The sequence below is a fragment of the Salmo salar genome, chromosome 14 (assembly GCF_965601325.2).
Source record: "Salmo salar chromosome 14, fSalSal1, whole genome shotgun sequence".
In the NCBI taxonomy this organism is placed as follows: domain Eukaryota; kingdom Metazoa; phylum Chordata; class Actinopteri; order Salmoniformes; family Salmonidae; genus Salmo; species Salmo salar.
Window position 1 is genome coordinate 59521104 of NC_138304.1, and position 23516 is coordinate 59544619.

The 23516-nt window shown below is 50.3% G+C and overlaps 1 protein-coding gene across 1 annotated transcript in view; it reads right to left on the reverse strand.

Annotated features, from left to right (window-relative positions):
* The window catches only part of bag1 (BAG cochaperone 1), a 47426-nt gene that overhangs the window by 16515 nt on the left and 7395 nt on the right, over positions 1-23516 (reverse strand). Inside the window, exons 3-5 of the mRNA XM_045714195.2 lie at positions 18031-18113; positions 17798-17911; positions 15075-15182 (exon numbers count right to left, since the gene is read on the reverse strand). Coding sequence (XP_045570151.2) covers positions 15075-15182; positions 17798-17911; positions 18031-18113 — 305 coding nt within the window. The remainder of the gene's footprint in view (positions 1-15074; positions 15183-17797; positions 17912-18030; positions 18114-23516) is intronic.

Consider the following 23516-nt stretch of genomic DNA (forward strand, 5'->3'; position numbering starts at 1 on the left):
GTAGGAGGGTTAAGTGTAGGGGGTTAGGGGGGACCAGTACTAAGTGAAGGAGGGTTAAGGGGACCAGTACTAAGTGTAGGAGGGTTAGGGTTGAACAGTACTAAGTGTAGGAGGGTTAAGGGGACCAGTACTAAGTGTAGGAGGGTTAAGGGGACCAGTACTAAGTGTAGGAGGGTTAAGGGGACCAGTACTAAGTGTAGGAGGGTTAGGGGGACCAGTACTAAGTGTAGGAGGGTTAAGGGGACCAGTACTAAGTGTAGGGTGGTTAGGGGGACCAGTACTAAGTGTAGGAGGGTTAAGGGGACCAGTACCAAGTGTAGGGGGGTTACGGGGAACCAGTACTAAGTGTAGAAGGGTTAGGGGGACCGGTACTAAGTGTAGGGGGGTTAAGGGGACCATTACTAAGTGTAGAAGGGTTATGGGGACCAGTACTAAGTGTAGGAGGGTTAGGGGGACCAGTACTAAGTGTAGGAGGGTTAGGGAGACCAGTACTAAGTGTAGGGGGGTTAGGGGGACCAGTACTAAGTGTAGGAGGGTTAGGGAGACCAGTACTATGTGAAGGGGGGTTAAGTGTAGGGGGGTTAAAAGGAACCAGTACTAAGTGTAGGAGGGTTATGGGGACCAGTACTAAGTGTAGCAGGGTTATGGGGACCAGTACTAAGTGTAGGGGGGGTAGGGGGACCAGTACTAAGTGTAGGGGGGTTAGGGGGACCAGTACTAAGTGTAGGTGGGTTAGGGGGACCAGTACTAAGTGTAGGAGGGTTATGGGGACCGGTACTAAGTGTAGGAGGGTTAGGGGGACCAGTACTAAGCGTAGGGGGGTTAAGGGGACCAGTACTAAGTGTAGGGGGGTTAGGGGGACCAGTACTAAGTGTAGGGGGGTTAGGGGGACCAGTACTAAGTGTAGGGGGGTTAGGGGGACCAGTACTAAGTGTAGGGGGGTTAGGGGGACCAGTACTAAGTGTAGGGGGGTTAGGGGGACCAGTACTAAGTGTAGGAGGGTTAGGGGGACCGGTACTAAGTGTAGGGGGGTTAGGGGGACCAGTACTAAGTGTAGGGGGGTTAGGGGGACCAGTACTAAGTGTAGGAGGGTTAGGGGGACCGGTACTAAGTGTAGGGGGGTTAAGTGGACCAGTACTAAGTGTAGGGGGGTTAGGGGGAAGAGTACTAAGTGTAGGGGGGTTAGGGGGACCAGTACTAAGTGTAGGAGGGTTAGGGGGACCAGTACTAAGTGTAGGGAGGTTAGGGGGACCAGTACGAAGTGTAGGAGGGTTAAGGGGACCAGTACTAAGTGTAGGAGGGTTAGGGGGACCAGTACTAAGTGTAGGAGGGTTAAGGGGACCAGTACTAAGTGTAGGGGGGTTAAGTGGACCAGTACTAAGTGTCGGGGGGTTAGGGGGACCGGGACTACGTGTAGGGGGGTTAAGGGGACCAGTACTAAGTGTAGAAGGGTTATGGGGACCAGTTCAAAGTGTAAGGGGGTTAGGGGGACCAGTACTAAGTGTAGGGGGGTTAAGGGGACCAGTACTAAGTGTAGGAGGGTTATGGGGACCACTACTAAGTGTAGGAGGGTTAGGGAGACCAGTACTAAGTGTAGGGGGGTTAGGGGGACCAGTACTAAGTGTAGGAGGGTTAGGGAGACCAGTACTATGTGAAGGGGGGTTAAGTGTAGGGGGGTTAAAAGGAACCAGTACTAAGTGTAGGAGGGTTATGGGGACCAGTACTAAGTGTAGCAGGGTTATGGGGACCAGTACTAAGTGTAGGGGGGGTAGGGGGACCAGTACTAAGTGTAGGGGGGTTAGGGGGACCAGTACTAAGTGTAGGTGGGTTAGGGGGACCAGTACTAAGTGTAGGAGGGTTATGGGGACCGGTACTAAGTGTAGGAGGGTTAGGGGGACCAGTACTAAGCGTAGGGGGGTTAGGGGGACCAGTACTAAGTGTAGGGGGGTTAGGGGGACCAGTACTAAGTGTAGGGGGGTTAGGGGGACCAGTACTAAGTGTAGGGGGGTTAGGGGGACCAGTACTAAGTGTAGGGGGGTTAGGGGGACCAGTACTAAGTGTAGGGGGGTTAGGGGGACCAGTACTAAGTGTAGGGGGGTTAGGGGGACCAGTACTAAGTGTAGGAGGGTTAGGGGGACCGGTACTAAGTGTAGGGGGGTTAGGGGGACCAGTACTAAGTGTAGGGGGGTTAGGGGGACCAGTACTAAGTGTAGGAGGGTTAGGGGGACCGGTACTAAGTGTAGGGGGGTTAAGTGGACCAGTACTAAGTGTAGGGGGGTTAGGGGGAAGAGTACTAAGTGTAGGGGGGTTAGGGGGACCAGTACTAAGTGTAGGGAGGTTAGGGGGACCAGTACGAAGTGTAGGAGGGTTAAGGGGACCAGTACTAAGTGTAGGAGGGTTAGGGGGACCAGTACTAAGTGTAGGAGGGTTAAGGGGACCAGTACTAAGTGTAGGGGGGTTAAGTGGACCAGTACTAAGTGTCGGGGGGTTAGGGGGACCGGGACTACGTGTAGGGGGGTTAAGGGGACCAGTACTAAGTGTAGAAGGGTTATGGGGACCAGTTCAAAGTGTAAGGGGGTTAGGGGGACCAGTACTAAGTGTAGGGGGGTTAAGGGGACCAGTACTAAGTGTAGGAGGGTTATGGGGACCACTACTAAGTGTAGGAGGGTTAGGGGGACCAGTACTAAGTGTAGGGAGGTTAGGGGGACCAGTACTAAGTGTAGGAGGGTTATGGGGACCAGTACTAAGAGTAGGGGGGTTAGGGGGACCAGTACTAAGTGTAGGGGGGTTAGGAGACTTGTACTAAGTGTAGGGGGGTTAGGGGTACAAGAACTAAGTGTAGGAGGGTTAGGGGAACAGTACTAAGTGTAGAAGGGTTAGGGGGACCAGTACAAAGTGTAGGGGGGTTAGGGGGACCAGTACTAAGTGTAGGAGGGTTAAGTGTAGGGGGTTAGGGGGGACCAGTACTAAGTGAAGGAGGGTTAAGGGGACCAGTACTAAGTGTAGGAGGGTTAGGGTTGAACAGTACTAAGTGTAGGAGGGTTAAGGGGACCAGTACTAAGTGTAGGAGGGTTAAGGGGACCAGTACTAAGTGTAGGAGGGTTAAGGGGACCAGTACTAAGTGTAGGAGGGTTAAGGGGACCAGTACTAAGGGTAGGGGGGTTAGGGGGACCAGTTCTAAGTGTAGGGGGGTTAGGGGGGCCAGTACTAAGTGTAGGAGGGTTAGTGGACCAGTACTAAGTGTAGGGGGTTAGGGGGACCAGTACTAAGTGTAGGAGGGTTAGGGGGACCAGTACTAAGTGTAGGGAGGTTATGGGGACCAGTACTAAGTGTAGGAGGGTTAAGGGGACCAGTACTAAGTGTTGGAGGGTTAGGGGGACCAGTACTAAGTGTAGGAGGGTTAAGGGGACCAGTACTAAGTGTCGGGGGGTTAGGGGGACCGGTACTAAGTGTAGGGGGGTTAAGGGGACCAGTACTAAGTGTAGAAGGGTTATGGGGACCAGTTCAAAGTGTAAGGGGGTTAGGGGGACCAGTACTAAGTGTAGGGAGGTTAGGGGGACCAGTACTAAGTGTCGGGGGGTTAGGGGGACCGGTACTAAGTGTAGGGGGGTTAAGGGGACCAGTACTAAGTGTAGAAGGGTTATGGGGACCAGTTCAAAGTGTAAGGGGGTTAGGGGGACCAGTACTAAGTGTAGGGAGGTTAGGGGGACCGGGACTACGTGTAGGGGGGTTAAGGGGACCAGTACTAAGTGAAGGGGGGTTAGGGGGACCACTACTAAGTGTAGGAAGGTTAGGGGGACCAGTACTAAGTGTAGGGAGGTTAGGGGGACCAGTACTAAGTGTAGGAGGGTTAAGTGGACCAGTACTAAGTGTCGGGGGGTTAGGGGGACCGGTACTAAGTGTAGGGGGGTTAAGGGGACCAGTACTAAGTGTAAAAGGGTTATGGGGACCAGTTCAAAGTGTAAGGGGGTTAGGGGGACCAGTACTAAGTGTAGGGGGGTTAAGGGGACCAGTACTAAGTGTAGGAGGGTTATGGGGACCAGTACTAAGTGTAGGGGGGTTAGGGGGACCACTACTAAGTGTAGGAGGGTTAGGGGGACCAGTACTAAGTGTAGGGAGGTTAGGGGGACCAGTACTAAGTGTAGGAGGGTTATGGGGACCAGTACTAAGAGTAGGGGGGTTAGGGGGACCAGTACTAAGTGTAGGGGGGTTAGGAGACCAGTACTAAGTGTAGGGGGGTTAGGGGTACAAGAACAAAGTGTAGGAGGGTTAGGGGAACAGTACTAAGTGTAGAAGGGTTAGGGGGACCAGTACAAAGTGTAGGGGGGTTAGGGGGACCAGTACTAAGTGTAGGAGGGTTAAGTGTAGGGGGTTAGGGGGGACCAGTACTAAGTGAAGGAGGGTTAAGGGGACCAGTACTAAGTGTAGGAGGGTTAGGGTTGAACAGTACTAAGTGTAGGAGGGTTAAGGGGACCAGTACTAAGTGTAGGAGGGTTAAGGGGACCAGTACTAAGTGTAGGAGGGTTAAGGGGACCAGTACTAAGTGTAGGGTGGTTAGGGGGACCAGTACTAAGTGTAGGAGGGTTAAGGGGACCAGTACCAAGTGTAGGGGGGTTATGGGGAACCAGTACTAAATGGAGGAGGGTTAGGGGGACCGGTACTAAGTGTAGGGGGGTTAAGGGGACCATTACTAAGTGTAGAAGGGTTATGGGGACCAGTACTAAGTGTAGGAGGGTTAGGGGGACCAGTACTAAGTGTAGGGGGGTTAGGGGGACCAGTACTAAGTGTAGGAGGGTTAGGGAGACCAGTACTATGTGAAGGGGGGTTAAGTGTAGGGGGGTTAAAAGGAACCAGTACTAAGTGTAGGAGGGTTAGGGGGACCAGCACTAAGTGTAGCAGGGTTATGGGGACCAGTACTAAGTGTAGGGGGGTTAGGGGGACCAGTACTAAGTGTAGGAGGGTTATGGGGACCAGTACTAAGAGTAGGGGGGTTAGGGGGACCAGTACTAAGTGTAGGGGGGTTAGGAGACCAGTACTAAGTGTAGGGGGGTTAGGGGTACAAGAACTAAGTGTAGGAGGGTTAGGGGAACAGTACTAAGTGTAGAAGGGTTAGGGGGACCAGTACAAAGTGTAGGGGGGTTAGGGGGACCAGTACTAAGTGTAGGAGGGTTAAGTGTAGGGGGTTAGGGGGGACCAGTACTAAGTGAAGGAGGGTTAAGGGGACCAGTACTAAGTGTAGGAGGGTTAGGGTTGAACAGTACTAAGTGTAGGAGGGTTAAAGGGACCAGTACTAAGTGTAGGAGGGTTAGGGTTGAACAGTACTAAGTGTAGGAGGGTTAAAGGGACCAGTACTAAGTGTAGGAGGGTTAAGGGGACCAGTACTAAGTGTAGGAGGGTTAAGGGGACCAGTACTAAGTGTAGGGTGGTTAGGGGGACCAGTACTAAGTGTAGGAGGGTTAAGGGGACCAGTACCAAGTGTAGGGGGGTTACGGGGAACCAGTACTAAATGGAGGAGGGTTAGGGGGACCGGTACTAAGTGTAGGGGGGTTAAGGGGACCATTACTAAGTGTAGAAGGGTTATGGGGACCAGTACTAAGTGTAGGAGGGTTAGGGGGACCAGTACTAAGTGTAGGAGGGTTAGGGAGACCAGTACTAAGTGTAGGGGGGTTAGGGGGACCAGTACTAAGTGTAGGAGGGTTAGGGAGACCAGTACTATGTGAAGGGGGGTTAAGTGTAGGGGGGTTAAAAGGAACCAGTACTAAGTGTAGGAGGGTTATGGGGACCAGTACTAAGTGTAGCAGGGTTATGGGGACCAGTACTAAGTGTAGGGGGGTTAGGGGGACCAGTACTAAGTGTAGGGGGGTTAGGGGGACCAGTACTAAGTGTAGGTGGGTTAGGGGGACCAGTACTAAGTGTAGGAGGGTTATGGGGACCAGTACTAAGTGTAGGGGGTTAGGGGGACCAGTACTAAGCGTAGGGGGGTTAGGGGGACCAGTACTAAGTGTAGGGGGGTTAGGGGGACCAGTACTAAGTGTAGGGGGGTTAGGGGGACCAGTACTAAGTGTAGGGGGGTTAGGGGGACCAGTACTAAGTGTAGGGGGGTTAGGGGGACCAGTACTAAGTGTAGGGGGGTTAGGGGGACCAGTACTAAGTGTAGGGGGGTTAGGGGGACCAGTACTAAGTGTAGGAGGGTTAGGGGGACCGGTACTAAGTGTAGGGGGGTTAGGGGGACCAGTACTAAGTGTAGGGGGGTTGGGGGACCAGTACTAAGTGTAGGAGGGTTAGGGGGACCGGTACTAAGTGTAGGGTGGTTAAAAGGACAAGTACTAAGTGTAGGGGGGTTAGGGGACCAGTACTAAGTGTAGGGGGGGTTAGGGGGACCATTGCTAAGTGTAGGAGGGTTAAGTGTAGGGGGGTTAAGTGACCAGTACTAAGTGTAGGGGGGTTAAGGGGACCAGTACTAAGTGTAGAAGGGTTATGGGGACCATTTCAAAGTGTAAGGGGGTTAGGGGACCAGTACTAAGGGTAGGGGGGTTAGGGGGACCAGTTCTAAGTGTAGGGGGGTTAGGGGGGCCAGTACTAAGTGTAGGAGGGTTAGTGGACCAGTACTAAGTGTAGGGGGGTTAGGGGGGCCAGTACTAAGTGTAGGAGGGTTAGGGGGACCAGTACTAAGTGTAGGGAGGTTATGGGGACCAGTACTAAGTGTAGGAGGGTTAAGGGGACCAGTACTAAGTGTTGGAGGGTTAGGGGGACCAGTACTAAGTGTAGGAGGGTTAAGGGGACCAGTACTAAGTGTCGGGGGGTTAGGGGGACCGGTACTAAGTGTAGGGGGGTTAAGGGGACCAGTACTAAGTGTAGAAGGGTTATGGGGACCAGTTCAAAGTGTAAGGGGGTTAGGGGGACCAGTACTAAGTGTAGGGAGGTTAGGGGGACCAGTACTAAGTGTCGGGGGGTTAGGGGGACCGGTACTAAGTGTAGGGGGGTTAAGGGGACCAGTACTAAGTGTAGAAGGGTTATGGGGACCAGTTCAAAGTGTAAGGGGGTTAGGGGGACCAGTACTAAGTGTAGGGAGGTTAGGGGGACCGGGACTACGTGTAGGGGGGTTAAGGGGACCAGTACTAAGTGAAGGGGGGTTAGGGGGACCACTACTAAGTGTAGGAGGGTTAGGGGGACCAGTACTAAGTGTAGGGAGGTTAGGGGGACCAGTACTAAGTGTAGGAGGGTTAAGTGGACCAGTACTAAGTGTCGGGGGGTTAGGGGGACCGGTACTAAGTGTAGGGGGGTTAAGGGGACCAGTACTAAGTGTAGAAGGGTTATGGGGACCAGTTCAAAGTGTAAGGGGGTTAGGGGGACCAGTACTAAGTGTAGGGGGGTTAAGGGGACCAGTACTAAGTGTAGGAGGGTTATGGGGACCAGTACTAAGTGTAGGGGGGTTAGGGGGACCACTACTAAGTGTAGGAGGGTTAGGGGGACCAGTACTAAGTGTAGGGAGGTTAGGGGGACCAGTACTAAGTGTAGGAGGGTTATGGGGACCAGTACTAAGAGTAGGGGGGTTATGGGGACCAGTACTAAGTGTAGGGGGGTTAGGAGACCAGTACTAAGTGTAGGGGGGTTAGGGGTACAAGAACTAAGTGTAGGAGGGTTAGGGGAACAGTACTAAGTGTAGAAGGGTTAGGGGGACCAGTACAAAGTGTAGGGGGGTTAGGGGGACCAGTACTAAGTGTAGGAGGGTTAAGTGTAGGGGGTTAGGGGGGACCAGTACTAAGTGAAGGAGGGTTAAGGGGACCAGTACTAAGTGTAGGAGGGTTAGGGTTGAACAGTACTAAGTGTAGGAGGGTTAAGGGGACCAGTACTAAGTGTAGGAGGGTTAAGGGGACCAGTACTAAGTGTAGGAGGGTTAAGGGGACCAGTACTAAGTGTAGGGTGGTTAGGGGGACCAGTACTAAGTGTAGGAGGGTTAAGGGGACCAGTACCAAGTGTAGGGGGGTTATGGGGAACCAGTACTAAATGGAGGAGGGTTAGGGGGACCGGTACTAAGTGTAGGGGGGTTAAGGGGACCATTACTAAGTGTAGAAGGGTTATGGGGACCAGTACTAAGTGTAGGAGGGTTAGGGGGACCAGTACTAAGTGTAGGGGGGTTAGGGGGACCAGTACTAAGTGTAGGAGGGTTAGGGAGACCAGTACTATGTGAAGGGGGGTTAAGTGTAGGGGGGTTAAAAGGAACCAGTACTAAGTGTAGGAGGGTTATGGGGACCAGTACTAAGTGTAGCAGGGTTATGGGGACCAGTACTAAGTGTAGGGGGGTTAGGGGGACCAGTACTAAGTGTAGGGGGGTTAGGGGGACCAGTACTAAGTGTAGGTGGGTTAGGGGGACCAGTACTAAGTGTAGGAGGGTTATGGGGACCAGTACTAAGTGTAGGGGGTTAGGGGGACCAGTACTAAGCGTAGGGGGGTTAGGGGGACCAGTACTAAGTGTAGGGGGGTTAGGGGGACCAGTACTAAGTGTAGGGGGGTTAGGGGGACCAGTACTAAGTGTAGGGGGGTTAGGGGGACCAGTACTAAGTGTAGGGGGGTTAGGGGGACCAGTACTAAGTGTAGGGGGGTTAGGGGGACCAGTACTAAGTGTAGGGGGGTTAGGGGGACCAGTACTAAGTGTAGGAGGGTTAGGGGGACCGGTACTAAGTGTAGGGGGGTTAGGGGGACCAGTACTAAGTGTAGGGGGGTTAGGGGGACCAGTACTAAGTGTAGGAGGGTTAGGGGACCGGTACTAAGTGTAGGGGGGGTTAGGGGGACCATTGCTAAGTGTAGGAGGGTTAAGTGTAGAGGGGTTAAGTGACCAGTACTAAGTGTAGGGGGGTTAAGGGGACCAGTACTAAGTGTAGAAGGGTTATGGGGACCATTTCAAAGTGTAAGGGGGTTAGGGGACCAGTACTAAGGGTAGGGGGGTTAGGGGGACCAGTTCTAAGTGTAGGGGGGTTAGGGGGGCCAGTACTAAGTGTAGGAGGGTTAGTGGACCAGTACTAAGTGTAGGGGGGTTAGGGGGGCAAGTACTAAGTGTAGGAGGGTTAGGGGGACCAGTACTAAGTGTAGGGAGGTTAGGGGGACCAGCACTAAGTGTAGGGGGGTTAAGGGGACCAGTACTAAGTGTAGGAGGGTTAGGGGGACCAGTACTAAGTGTAGGAGGGTTAAGGGGACCAGTACTAAGTGTAGGGGGGCTAGGGGGACCAGTACTAAGTGTAGGAGGGTTAAGTGTAGGGGGTTAGGGGGGACCAGTACTAAGTGAAGGAGGGTTAAGGGGACCAGTACTAAGTGTAGGAGGGTTAGGGTTGAACAGTACTAAGTGTAGGAGGGTTAAGGGGACCAGTACTAAGTGTAGGAGGGTTAAGGGGACCAGTACTAAGTGTAGGAGGGTTAAGGGGACCAGTACTAAGTGTAGGGTGGTTAGGGGGACCAGTACTAAGTGTAGGAGGGTTAAGGGGACCAGTACCAAGTGTAGGGGGGTTATGGGGAACCAGTAATAAATGGAGGAGGGTTAGGGGGACCGGTACTAAGTGTAGGGGGGTTAAGGGGACCATTACTAAGTGTAGAAGGGTTATGGGGACCAGTACTAAGTGTAGGAGGGTTAGGGGGACCAGTACTAAGTGTAGGGGGGTTAGGGGGACCAGTACTAAGTGTAGGAGGGTTAGGGAGACCAGTACTATGTGAAGGGGGGTTAAGTGTAGGGGGGTTAAAAGGAACCAGTACTAAGTGTAGGAGGGTTATGGGGACCAGTACTAAGTGTAGCAGGGTTATGGGGACCAGTACTAAGTGTAGGGGGGTTAGGGGGACCAGTACTAAGTGTAGGGGGGTTAGGGGGACCAGTACTAAGTGTAGGTGGGTTAGGGGGACCAGTACTAAGTGTAGGAGGGTTATGGGGACCAGTACTAAGTGTAGGGGGTTAGGGGGACCAGTACTAAGCGTAGGGGGGTTAGGGGGACCAGTACTAAGTGTAGGGGGGTTAGGGGGACCAGTACTAAGTGTAGGGGGGTTAGGGGGACCAGTACTAAGTGTAGGGGGGTTAGGGGGACCAGTACTAAGTGTAGGGGGGTTAGGGGGACCAGTACTAAGTGTAGGGGGGTTAGGGGGACCAGTACTAAGTGTAGGGGGGTTAGGGGGACCAGTACTAAGTGTAGGAGGGTTAGGGGGACCGGTACTAAGTGTAGGGGGGTTAGGGGGACCAGTACTAAGTGTAGGGGGGTTAGGGGACCAGTACTAAGTGTAGGGGGGGGGTTAGGGGGACCATTGCTAAGTGTAGGAGGGTTAAGTGTAGGGGGGTTAAGTGACCAGTACTAAGTGTAGGGGGGTTAAGGGGACCAGTACTAAGTGTAGAAGGGTTATGGGGACCATTTCAAAGTGTAAGGGGGTTAGGGGACCAGTACTAAGGGTAGGGGGGTTAGGGGGACCAGTTCTAAGTGTAGGGGGGTTAGGGGGGCCAGTACTAAGTGTAGGAGGGTTAGTGGACCAGTACTAAGTGTAGGGGGGTTAGGGGGGCCAGTACTAAGTGTAGGAGGGTTAGGGGGACCAGTACTAAGTGTAGGGAGGTTAGGGGGACCAGCACTAAGTGTAGGGGGGTTAAGGGGACCAGTACTAAGTGTAGGAGGGTTAGGGGGACCAGTACTAAGTGTAGGAGGGTTAAGGGGACCAGTACTAAGTGTCGGGGGGTTAGGGGGACCGGTACTAAGTGTAGGGGGGTTAAGGGGACCAGTACTAAGTGTAGAAGGGTTATGGGGACCAGTTCAAAGTGTAAGGGGGTTAGGGGGACCAGTACTAAGTGTAGGGAGGTTAGGGGGACCGGGACTACGTGTAGGGGGGTTAAGGGGACCAGTACTAAGTGTAGGGGGGTTAGGGGGACCACTACTAAGTGTAGGAGGGTTAGGGGGACCAGTACTAAGTGTAGGGAGGTTAGGGGGACCAGTACTAAGTGTAGGAGGGTTAAGTGGACCAGTACTAAGTGTCGGGGGGTTAGGGGGACCGGTACTAAGTGTAGGGGGGTTAAGGGGACCAGTACTAAGTGTAGAAGGGTTATGGGGACCAGTTCAAAGTGTAAGGGGGTTAGGGGGACCAGTACTAAGTGTAGGGGGGTTAAGGGGACCAGTACTAAGTGTAGGAGGGTTATGGGGACCAGTACTAAGTGTAGGGGGGTTAGGGGGACCAGTACTAAGTGTAGGAGGGTTAGGGGGACCAGTACTAAGTGTAGGGAGGTTAGGGGGACCAGTACTAAGTGTAGGAGGGTTATGGGGACCAGTACTAAGAGTAGGGGGGTTAGGGGGACCAGTACTAAGTGTAGGGGGGTTAGGAGACCAGTACTAAGTGTAGGGGGGTTAGGGGTACAAGAACTAAGTGTAGGAGGGTTAGGGGAACAGTACTAAGTGTAGAAGGGTTAGGGGGACCAGTACAAAGTGTAGGGGGGTTAGGGGGACCAGTACTAAGTGTAGGAGGGTTAAGTGTAGGGGGTTAGGGGGGACCAGTACTAAGTGAAGGAGGGTTAAGGGGACCAGTACTAAGTGTAGGAGGGTTAGGGTTGAACAGTACTAAGTGTAGGAGGGTTAAGGGGACCAGTACTAAGTGTAGGAGGGTTAAGGGGACCAGTACTAAGTGTAGGAGGGTTAAGGGGACCAGTACTAAGTGTAGGGTGGTTAGGGGGACCAGTACTAAGTGTAGGAGGGTTAAGGGGACCAGTACCAAGTGTAGGGGGGTTATGGGGAACCAGTACTAAATGGAGGAGGGTTAGGGGGACCGGTACTAAGTGTAGGGGGGTTAAGGGGACCATTACTAAGTGTAGAAGGGTTATGGGGACCAGTACTAAGTGTAGGAGGGTTAGGGGGACCAGTACTAAGTGTAGGGGGGTTAGGGGGACCAGTACTAAGTGTAGGAGGGTTAGGGAGACCAGTACTATGTGAAGGGGGGTTAAGTGTAGGGGGGTTAAAAGGAACCAGTACTAAGTGTAGGAGGGTTATGGGGACCAGTACTAAGTGTAGCAGGGTTATGGGGACCAGTACTAAGTGTAGGGGGGTTAGGGGGACCAGTACTAAGTGTAGGGGGGTTAGGGGGACCAGTACTAAGTGTAGGTGGGTTAGGGGGACCAGTACTAAGTGTAGGAGGGTTATGGGGACCAGTACTAAGTGTAGGGGGTTAGGGGGACCAGTACTAAGCGTAGGGGGGTTAGGGGGACCAGTACTAAGTGTAGGGGGGTTAGGGGGACCAGTATTAAGTGTAGGGGGGTTAGGGGGACCAGTACTAAGTGTAGGGGGGTTAGGGGGACCAGTACTAAGTGTAGGGGGGTTAGGGGGACCAGTACTAAGTGTAGGGGGGTTAGGGGGACCAGTACTAAGTGTAGGGGGGTTAGGGGGACCAGTACTAAGTGTAGGAGGGTTAGGGGGACCGGTACTAAGTGTAGGGGGGTTAGGGGGACCAGTACTAAGTGTAGGGGGGTTAGGGGGACCAGTACTAAGTGTAGGAGGGTTAGGGGGACCGGTACTAAGTGTAGGGTGGTTAAAAGGACCAGTACTAAGTGTAGGGAGGTTAGGGGACCAGTACTAAGTGTAGGGGGGGTTAGGGGGACCATTGCTAAGTGTAGGAGGGTTAAGTGTAGGGGGGTTAAGTGACCAGTACTAAGTGTAGGGGGGTTAAGGGGACCAGTACTAAGTGTAGAAGGGTTATGGGGACCATTTCAAAGTGTAAGGGGGTTAGGGGACCAGTACTAAGTGTAGGGGGGTTAGGGGGACCAGTACTAAGTGTAGGGGGGTTAGGGGGGCCAGTACTAAGTGTAAGAAGGTTAGTGGACCAGTACTAAGTGTAGGGGGGTTAGGGGGGCCAGTACTAAGTGTAGGAGGGTTAGGGGGACCAGTACTAAGTGTAGGGGGGTTAGGGGGCCAGTACTAAGTGTAGGGGGGTTAGGGGGACCAGTACTAAGTGTAGGAGGGTTAGGGGGACCAGTATTAAGTGTAGGAGGGTTAGGGGGACCAGTACTAAGTGTAGGAGGGTTAGGGGGACCAGTACTAAGTGTAGGAGGGTTAGGGGGACCAGTACTAAGTGTAGGAGGGTTAGGGGGACCAGTACTAAGTGTAGAAGGGTTAGGGGGACCAGTACTAAGTGTAGGAGGGTTAGGGGGACCAGTACTAAGTGTAGGAGGGTTAGGGGGACCAGTACTAAGTGTAGGAGGGTTAGGGGGACCAGTACTAAGTGTAGAAGGCTTAGTGGGACCAGTACTAAGTGTAGGAGGGTTAAGGGGACCAGTACTAAGTGTAGGAGGGTTAAGGGGACCAGTACTAAGTGTAGGGTGGTTAGGGGGACCAGTACTAAGTGTAGGAGGGTTAAGGGGACCAGTACCAAGTGTAGGGGGGTTATGGGGAACCAGTACTAAATGGAGGAGGGTTAGGGGGACCGGTACTAAGTGTAGGGGGGTTAAGGGGACCATTACTAAGTGTAGAAGGGTTATGGGGACCAGTACTAAGTGTAGGAGGGTTAGGGGGACCAGTACTAAGTGTAGGGGGGTTAGGGGGACCAGTACTAAGTGTAGGAGGGTTAGGGAGACCAGTACTATGTGAAGGGGGGTTAAGTGTAGGGGGGTTAAAAGGAACCAGTACTAAGTGTAGGAGGGTTATGGGGACCAGTACTAAGTGTAGCAGGGTTATGGGGACCAGTACTAAGTGTAGGGGGGTTAGGGGGACCAGTACTAAGTGTAGGGGGGTTAGGGGGACCAGTACTAAGTGTAGGTGGGTTAGGGGGACCAGTACTAAGTGTAGGAGGGTTATGGGGACCAGTACTAAGTGTAGGGGGTTAGGGGGACCAGTACTAAGCGTAGGGGGGTTAGGGGGACCAGTACTAAGTGTAGGGGGGTTAGGGGGACCAGTATTAAGTGTAGGGGGGTTAGGGGGACCAGTACTAAGTGTAGGGGGGTTAGGGGGACCAGTACTAAGTGTAGGGGGGTTAGGGGGACCAGTACTAAGTGTAGGGGGGTTAGGGGGACCAGTACTAAGTGTAGGGGGGTTAGGGGGACCAGTACTAAGTGTAGGAGGGTTAGGGGGACCGGTACTAAGTGTAGGGGGGTTAGGGGGACCAGTACTAAGTGTAGGGGGGTTAGGGGGACCAGTACTAAGTGTAGGAGGGTTAGGGGGACCGGTACTAAGTGTAGGGTGGTTAAAAGGACCAGTACTAAGTGTAGGGAGGTTAGGGGACCAGTACTAAGTGTAGGGGGGGTTAGGGGGACCATTGCTAAGTGTAGGAGGGTTAAGTGTAGGGGGGTTAAGTGACCAGTACTAAGTGTAGGGGGGTTAAGGGGACCAGTACTAAGTGTAGAAGGGTTATGGGGACCATTTCAAAGTGTAAGGGGGTTAGGGGACCAGTACTAAGTGTAGGGGGGTTAGGGGGACCAGTACTAAGTGTAGGGGGGTTAGGGGGGCCAGTACTAAGTGTAAGAAGGTTAGTGGACCAGTACTAAGTGTAGGGGGGTTAGGGGGGCCAGTACTAAGTGTAGGAGGGTTAGGGGGACCAGTACTAAGTGTAGGGGGGTTAGGGGGCCAGTACTAAGTGTAGGGGGGTTAGGGGGACCAGTACTAAGTGTAGGAGGGTTAGGGGGACCAGTATTAAGTGTAGGAGGGTTAGGGGGACCAGTACTAAGTGTAGGAGGGTTAGGGGGACCAGTACTAAGTGTAGGAGGGTTAGGGGGACCAGTACTAAGTGTAGGAGGGTTAGGGGGACCAGTACTAAGTGTAGAAGGGTTAGGGGGACCAGTACTAAGTGTAGGAGGGTTAGGGGGACCAGTACTAAGTGTAGGAGGGTTAGGGGGACCAGTACTAAGTGTAGGAGGGTTAGGGGGACCAGTACTAAGTGTAGAAGGCTTAGTGGGACCAGTACTAAGTGTAGGAGAGTTAGTGGGACCAGTACTAAGTGTAGGAGGGTTAGGGGGATCGGTACTAAGTGTAGGGGGGTTAGGGGGACCAGTACTAAGTGTAGGAGGGTTAGGGGGACCAGTACTAAGTGTAGGAGGGTTAGGGGGACCAGTACTAAGTGTAGGAGGGTTAGGGTTGTGTTACCATAGAGTCCACCTGCTCTAGAATCTTCATGAACTGTTCAGAAGCCACCTTCACTCTTTGGTCCAGTCTCCCCAGCGCCTCAGCCTGCAGGTCCTTAGCTAGGAACCCCTATAGAACAACAGGAACAGGAAAGAGCAAAGAAAAGCTAACTCCTGTGTACATGCAATGTGTAGATACTGTGTGGGTGCTGACAAGTGCAGCCTCTTGCTTCACTCTCTCTGGGCATTATCTAACACTACTGCTGGGTCCTAGTTTGGGAAGGATGCCAAGGTAGAACCAGGACCATACCAGCAACGCAATACTCCTTAGTATTGTGGCAAGGACACAAAACACGAAGCGGATTTAACTTGTTTAGGAAACAAACATCATATTTATTTTCTAAGCTATAGGAGTGCTAGAGGGGCTCCGGGTGGAGGTCTGTGGATTAGGAGTGCTAGAGGGGATACGGGTGGAGGTCTGTGGATTAGGAGTGCTAGAGGGGATACGGGTGGAGGTCTGTGGATTAGGAGTGCTAGAGGGGATACGGGTGGAGATCTTTGGATTAGGAGTGCTAGAGGGGATACGGGTGGAGATCTTTGGATTAGGAGTGCTAGAGGGGATACGGGTGGAGGTCTTTGGATTAGGAGTGCTAGAGGGGATACGGGTGGAGGTCTTTGGATTAGGAGTGCTAGAGGGGATACGGGTGGAGGTCTTTGGATTAGGAGTGCTAGAGAGGATACGGGTGGAGATCTGTGGATTAGGAGTGCTAGAGGGGATACGGGTGGAGATCTTTGGATTAGGACTGCTAGAGGGGATACGGGTGGAGGTCATTGGATTAGGAGTGCTAGAGGGGATACGGGTGGAGATCTGTGGATTAGGAGTGCTAGAGGGGATACGGGTGGAGGTCTGTGGATTAGGAGTGCTAGAGGGGATACGGGTGGAGATCTGTGGATTAGGAGTGCTAAAGGGGATACGGGTGGAGATCTTTGGATTAGGAGTGCTAGAGGGGATACGGGTGGAGATCTTTGGATTAGGAGTGCTAGAGGGGATACGGGTGGAGATCTTTGGATTAGGAGTGCTAGAGGGGATACGGGTGGAGGTCTTTGGATTAGGAGTGCTAGAGGGGATACGGGTGGAGGTTTTTGGATTAGGAGTGCTAGAGGGGATACGGGTGGAGATCTTTGGATTAGGAGTGCTAGAGGGGATACGGGTGGAGGTCTGGATTAGGAGTGCTAGAGGGGATACGGGTGGAGGTCTTTGGATTAGGATTGCTAGAGGGGATACGGGTGGAGATCTGTGGATTAGGAGTGCTAGAGGGGATACGGGTGGAGATCTGTGGATTAGGAGTGCTAGAGGGGATACGGGTGGAGATCTGTGGATTAGGAGTGCTAGAGGGGATACGGGTGGAGGTCTGTGGATTAGGAGTGCTAGAGGGGATACGGGTGGAGGTCTGTGGATTAGGAGTGCTAGAGGGGATACGGGTGGAGGTCTGTGGATTAGGAGTGCTAGAGGGGATACGGGTGGAGGTCTTTGGATTAGGAGTGCTAGAGGGGATATGGGTGGAGATCTTCTGATTAGGAGTGCTAGAGGGGATACGGGTGGAGATCTTTGGATTAGGAGTGCTAGAGGGGATACGGGTGGAGGTCTGGATTAGGAGTGCTAGAGGGGATACGGGTGGAGGTCTGGATTAGGAGTGCTAGAGGGGATACGGGTGGAGATCTTTGGATTAGGAGTGCTAGAGGGGATACGGGTGGAGGTCTGGATTAGGAGTGCTAGAGGGGATACGGGTGGAGGTCTGGATTAGGAGTGCTAGAGGGGATACGGGTGGAGGTCTTTGGATTAGGATTGCTAGAGGGGATACAGGTGGAGATCTTTGGATTAGGCATCAAGGGGGTTGAGGTCGCTCTGGATAAGAGCGTCTGCTAAATGACTTAAATGTAAATGTAGGTCAGGTCAGATCCCCTTAAGGGAGAAACAATGGTTTATTACCCCATCACTTCCTCTTCCTGTCAAACCATAATAGATGTACAGATTGGAGAGGAGGAGTGCCTAAATTGGAGTATATATACTTGTGGTGGTGGAAACATGTCTAATGCAGCTGTATTGATCCTCAGGGAAGAAATCAACTTGGTTAAGCTTTCACAGTGTCGTTTGAGTTATTTACTCTGTGAATTAGAACCTAAGAGTAGTGACTGGGTGTATTGATACACCATCCAAAGTGTAGTTAATAACTTCACCATGTTCTAAGGGATATTCAATATCTGCTTTTTTTAAACATGTTTACCTGTCTACCAATAGGTGTCCTTCTTTGCAAGGCACTGAAAAACCTACCTGGTCATTGTGGTTGAATTTGTGCTTGAAATTCACTACTCGATTGAGGGAACTTTTATTTATTTTCATTATTTAACTAGGCAAGTCAGTTAAGAACAAATTCTTATTTACAATGACGGTCTACAGATGTGTGGGGTACAGAGATGGGGTAGTCATTCAAAACTCCTGAACTTATTTAGGCTAGCCATAACAAAAGGGTTTGAATACTTATTGACTCAAGACATTTCAGCTTTAAAATGTTTTATCAATTAGAAAAATATTCCACAAACTAAATGTCACTTTGCCATGGGGTATTACATGTAGATCAGTGACACTAAATCTTAAGTAAATTAATTTTAACTTCAGTCTGTAACAACAAAAACGTGGAAACGGTGAAGGAAATGTATATAATATGTAGACATAAAGTATCATACATTCTTTAGCCCTGTCAGCTCTCCGTCCACCTTCTCCAGTTTCTTAGCCGTCTGTTCTACTGACTTCTCAATGTCCTTCAACTTCTTCAGCTCGGACTCCTCCTCTGGGCTGTTCTGAGAGGAGACGACACACAGAGGTCTGTATTCAAACCATTTTCAGGAACCAATGATTGACCGAATGATAAAAAAAACAAATGAGTGAGTGCCAGTCAGCAGAACTAGGAAGGTCTTACCCTCTTCCCAATCATCATGAGTTTACATCCCTGTTTGATTCCAAAGCTAGACAGACTCTCCTCCATCTCCTTCAGTGACTTCCCTGAAACAACAGGACAGCAGAGGCATCATGCTGGGGCTTGAACCAGCTACCCTGTGGTTAGAGGTGAGTGCAATATAGTACAACCTGTGCCATACAGTCCAGTCCTCTTGGCAGAAGCTGTAGTAATAATCGGTGCGGCCAACTCCTTATGAAACCCTGTGCCATACAGTCCAGTCCTTTTGGCAGAGGCTGTAGTAATAGTCTGGCTGCCAGTCTGTCTGTTGCTAACTCCTTAGAAAACTGTCAAGCCGAACAATGGACTTGACTTATTACACCTTTAATGAGAACAGGTGAAGAAGTCGCTGCAGTGGATTCCGCTATTTTCTGTGGTTGTTTTTATGCTGATCTTAACTTTTTTTTTTTGTACATAATATTTCCATCATCGTTTCTTATGACTGAAAACAGCTTCTGGGCATCAGAACAGCGATCACTACAGCACACCACCCACCGCTTCCCAGTATATTACTCACTAATGTCCAGTCCCTAGTTAACAAAGTCGCCGAATTTAGGGCAAGAGTTACTTTCCAAAGAGATATCCGGGATTGTAACATACTCTGTTTCACGGAGACATGGCTAGCCGGGGACGTGGCTAGCCGGGGACGTGGCTAGCCGGGGACGTGGCTAGCCGGGGAGATGCTGCCAGAGTCCGTACAGCCAACGTGATTTTCACTGCATCGCGCCGACAGATACAAACATCTCTTTGGTAAGAAGAAGGGCGAGGGTGTAGATTTCATGATTAACGACTCATGGTGTAATTGTAACAACATACAATAACTCAAGTCCTTTTGTTCACCTGACCTAGAATTCCTCACAATCAAATGCCGACGGTATTATCTCCCAAGAGAACTCTCCTCGGTTATCGTCACAGCCGTGTATATCCCCCCGCAAGCAGATACCAAGACGGCCATCAAGGAACTTCACTGGAAACTTCATGCAAACTGGAAACCATATATCCTGAGGCTGCATTTATTGTAAATGGGGATTTTAACAAAGCTAAATCTGAGAACAAGGCTACCTAAATTCTATCAGCATATCGATTGCAGTACACGAGTGAGTAACACACTTGACCACTACTACTCTAACTTCTTCCGCAACGCATTCAAGGCCCTTCACCGCCCTCCTTTTGGCAAATCTGACCATGACTCCATCTTGTTGCTCCACTCCGATAGGCAGAAACTAAACCAGGAAGTGCCCGTACCAACGCTGATCTGACCAATCGGATTCCACGCTTCAAGATTGCTTCGATCACGTGGACTGGGATATTGTCCAGGTAGCCTCAGACAATAACATTGATGTATAAGCTGACTCGGTGAGCGAGTTTATAAGGAAGTGTATAGGAGATGTTAAACCCACTGTGACTATTAAAACCTTCCCCAACCAGAAACCGTGGATTGATGGCAGCATTTGCTCAAAACTGAAAGCACGTACCACCGCATTTAGTATTCCCTCCATAAGGCAATCAAACAAGCAAAGCGTCAGTATAGAGACAAAGTGGAGTTGCAATTCAACGGCTCAGACATATGTGGCAGGGTCTACAGTCAATCACAGCTTATCAAAAGAAAACCAGCCCCGTAGCGGACATCGACGTCTTGCTGCCAGACAAATTAAACAACTTCTTTGCGCGCTTTTGGACAATACAGTGCCACCGACACGGCCCGCTACCAAAGACTGTGGGCTCTCCTTCTCCGTGGCCGATGTGAGAAAAACATTTAAACGTGTTAACCCTCGCAAGGCTGGCGGCCCAGACGGCATCCCCGGCCGAGTCCTCAGAGCATGCGCAGACCAGCTGGCTGGTGTGTTTACGGACATATTCAATCAATTCCTATCACAGTCTGCTTTAGTTAGTTCAGTCCCCACATGCCTCAAGATGGCCACCATTGTTCCTGTACCCAAGAAGGCAAATGTAATTGAACTAAATGACTATCGCCCGGTAGCACTCACTTCTGTTATCATGAAGTGCTTTGAGAGACTAGTCAAGGATCAGATCACCTCCACCCTACCTGTTACACTAGACCCACTCCAATTTGCATTCCGCCCCAATAGGTCCACAGACGATGCAATCACCATCACACTGAACAATCCCATCTGGACAAGAAGAATACCTATGTAAGAACGCGGTTCATTGATTACAGCTCAGCATTCAACACCATAGTACCCTCCAAACTCATCATTAAGCTCCAGACCCTGGGTCTCCACCCCACCCTGTGCAACTGGGTCCTGGACTTCCTGACAGGCCGCCCCCAGGTAGTGAAGGTAGGAAACAACACCTCTACTTCGCTGATCCTCAACACTGGGGCCCCACAAGGGTGCGTTCTCAGCCCTCTCCTGTACTCCCTGTTCACCCATGACTGCGTGGCCATGCACGCCTCCAACTCAATCATCAAGTTTGCAGATGACAAACAATACTAACAACGATGAGACGGCCGACAGGGAGGAGGTGAGGGCCCTTGGAGTGTGGTGTCAGGAAAATAACCCCTCACTCAATGTCAGCAAAATAAAACAAATGATACTGGACTTCAAGAAACAGCAAAGGGAGCACCCCCCTATCAACATCAACGGGACAGTAGTGGAGAAGGTGGAAAGTTAAGTTCCTCGGCGTACACATCATGGACAAACTGAAATGGTCCACCCACACAGACACTGAGGTGAAGAAGGCGCAACAACGCCTCTACAACCTCAGCAGGCTGAAGAAATGTGGCCTGTCACCGAAAACCCTGACTAACTTTTACAGATGCACAATTGAGAGCATCCTGTCGGGCTGTATCACCGCCTGGTACGGCAACTGCACCGCCCACAACCACAGAGGGTAGTGAGGTCTGCACAACACATCACTGGGGGAAAACTACCTGCCCTCCAATACACCTACAACACCCGATGTCACAGGAAGGCAAAAAAGATCATCAAGGACAATAACCACCTGAGCCACTACCAGTTCACCCCGCTTCCATCCAGAAGGCGAGGTCAGTACAGGTGCATCAGAGCTGGGACAGAGATTGAAAAACAGATTCTATCTCAAGGCCATTAGATTGTTAAACAGCACAGAGAGGCGGCTGCCTGCCTACAGACTTGATATCATTTTCCAATTTAATAAATGGAACACTAGTCACTTTAATAATGCAACTTTATATAATGTTTACATATCACGCATTACTCATCTCATATGTACAGTTGAAGTCAGAAGTTTACATACACTTAGGTTGGAGTCATTAAAACTCGTTTTTCAACCACTCCACAAATTTCTTGTTAACAAACTATAGTTTTGGCAAGTCGGTTAGGCCATCTACTTTGTGCATAACAAGTAATTTTTCCAACAACTGTTTATAGACAGATTATTTCACTTATAATTCACTGTATCACAATTCCAGTGGGTCAGAAGTTTACATACACTAAGTTGACTGCCTTTAAACAGCTTGGAAAATTCAAAAAAATTATGTCATGGCTTTAGAAGCTTCTGATAGGCTAATTGACATCATTTGAGTCATTTGGAGGTGTACCTGTGGATTTATTTCAAGGCCTACCTTCAAACTCAGTGCCTCTTTGCTTGACATCATGGGAAAATCAAAAGAAATCAGCCAAAAATTGTAGACCTCCACAAGTCTGGCTCATCCTTGGGAGCAATTTCCAAACGCCTGAAGGTACCACGTTCATCTGTATAAACAATATTATACAAGTATAAACTCAGTGCACAGTTTGCTAGGACCACGCAGCCGTCATACCGCTCAGGAAGGAGACGCGTTCTGTCTCCTAGAGATGAACGTACTTTGGTGCGAAAAGTGCAAATCAATCCCAGAACAGCAGCAAAGGACCTTGTGAAAGATGCTGGAGGAAACAGGTACAAAAGTATCTATATCCACAGTAAAATGAGTCCTATATCAACATAACCTGAAAGGCCGCTCAGCAAGGAAGAAACCACTGCTCCAAAACCGCCATAAAAAAGCCAGACTACGGTTTGCAACTGCACATGGGGACAAAGATCATACTTTTTGGAGAAATGTCCTCTGGGCTGATGAAACAAAAATAGAACTGTTTGGCCATAATGACCATCGTTATGTTTGGAGGAAAAAGGGGGAGGCTTGCAAGCCGAAGAACACCATCCAAACCGTGAAGCACGGGGGTGGCAGCATCATGTTGTGGGGGTGCTTTGCTGCAGGAGGGACTGGTGCACTTCACAAAATAGATGGCATCATGAGGTAGGAAAATTGTGGATATATTGAAGCAACATCTCAAGACATCAGTCAGGAAGTTAAAGCTTGGTCGCAAATGGATCTTCCAAATGGACAATGACCCCAAGCATACTTCCAAAGTTGTGGCAAAATGGCTTAAGGACAATAAAGTCAAGGTATTGGAGTGGCCATCACAAAGCTCTGACCTCAATCCCATTGAGAATTTGTGGGCAGAACTGAAAAATCGTGTGCAAGCAAGGAGGCCTACAAACCTGACTCAGTTACACCAGCTCAGTCAGGAGGAATGGGCCAAAATTCACCCAATTTATTGTGGGAAGCTTGTGGAAGGCTACCTGAAACGTTTGACCCAAGTTAACCTCTCTAGGCTAGGCGGGACGAATTCGTCCCACCTACGTAACAGCCACGGCTATCCTGTGGCGCGATTTTCAAAACCTTAAAAATCCTATTACTTCAATTTCTCAAACATATGACTATTTTACAGCCATTTAAAGATAAGACTCTTGTTAATCTAACCACACTGTCCGATTTCAAAAAGGCTTTACAACGAAAGCAAAACATTAGATTATGTCAGCAGAGTACCAAGCCAGAAATAATCAGACACCCATTTTTCAAGCCAGCATATAATGTCACCAAAACCCAGAAGACAGCTAAATGCAGCACTCACCTTTGATGATCTTCATCAGATGACAACCCTAGGACATTATGTTATACAATACATGCATGTGTTGTTCAATCAAGTTCATATTTATATCAAAAACCAGCTTTTTACATTAGCATGTGACGTTCAGAACTAGCATACCCCCCGCAAACTGTTAGTAAATTCCCCGGAAGTTTGCTGAACGTCACATGCTAATGTAAAAAGCTGTTTTTTGATATAAATATGAACTTGATTGAACAGACATGCATGTATTGTATAACATAATGTCCTAGGTGTGTCATCTGATGAAGATCATAAAAGGTTAGTGCTGCATTTAGCTGTGGTTTGGGTTTTGGTGACATTATATGCTAGCTTGAAAAATGGGTGTCTGATTATTTCTGGCTGGGCACTCTCCTGACATCATCTAATGTTTTGCTTTCGTTGTAAAGCCTTTTTGAAATCGGACAGTGTGGTTAGATAAAGGAGAGTCTTGTCTTTAAATAGCTGTAAAATAGTCATATGTTTGAGAAATTGAAGTAATAGTATTTCAAACGATTCAAAAATCGCGCCACTGGATTAGAC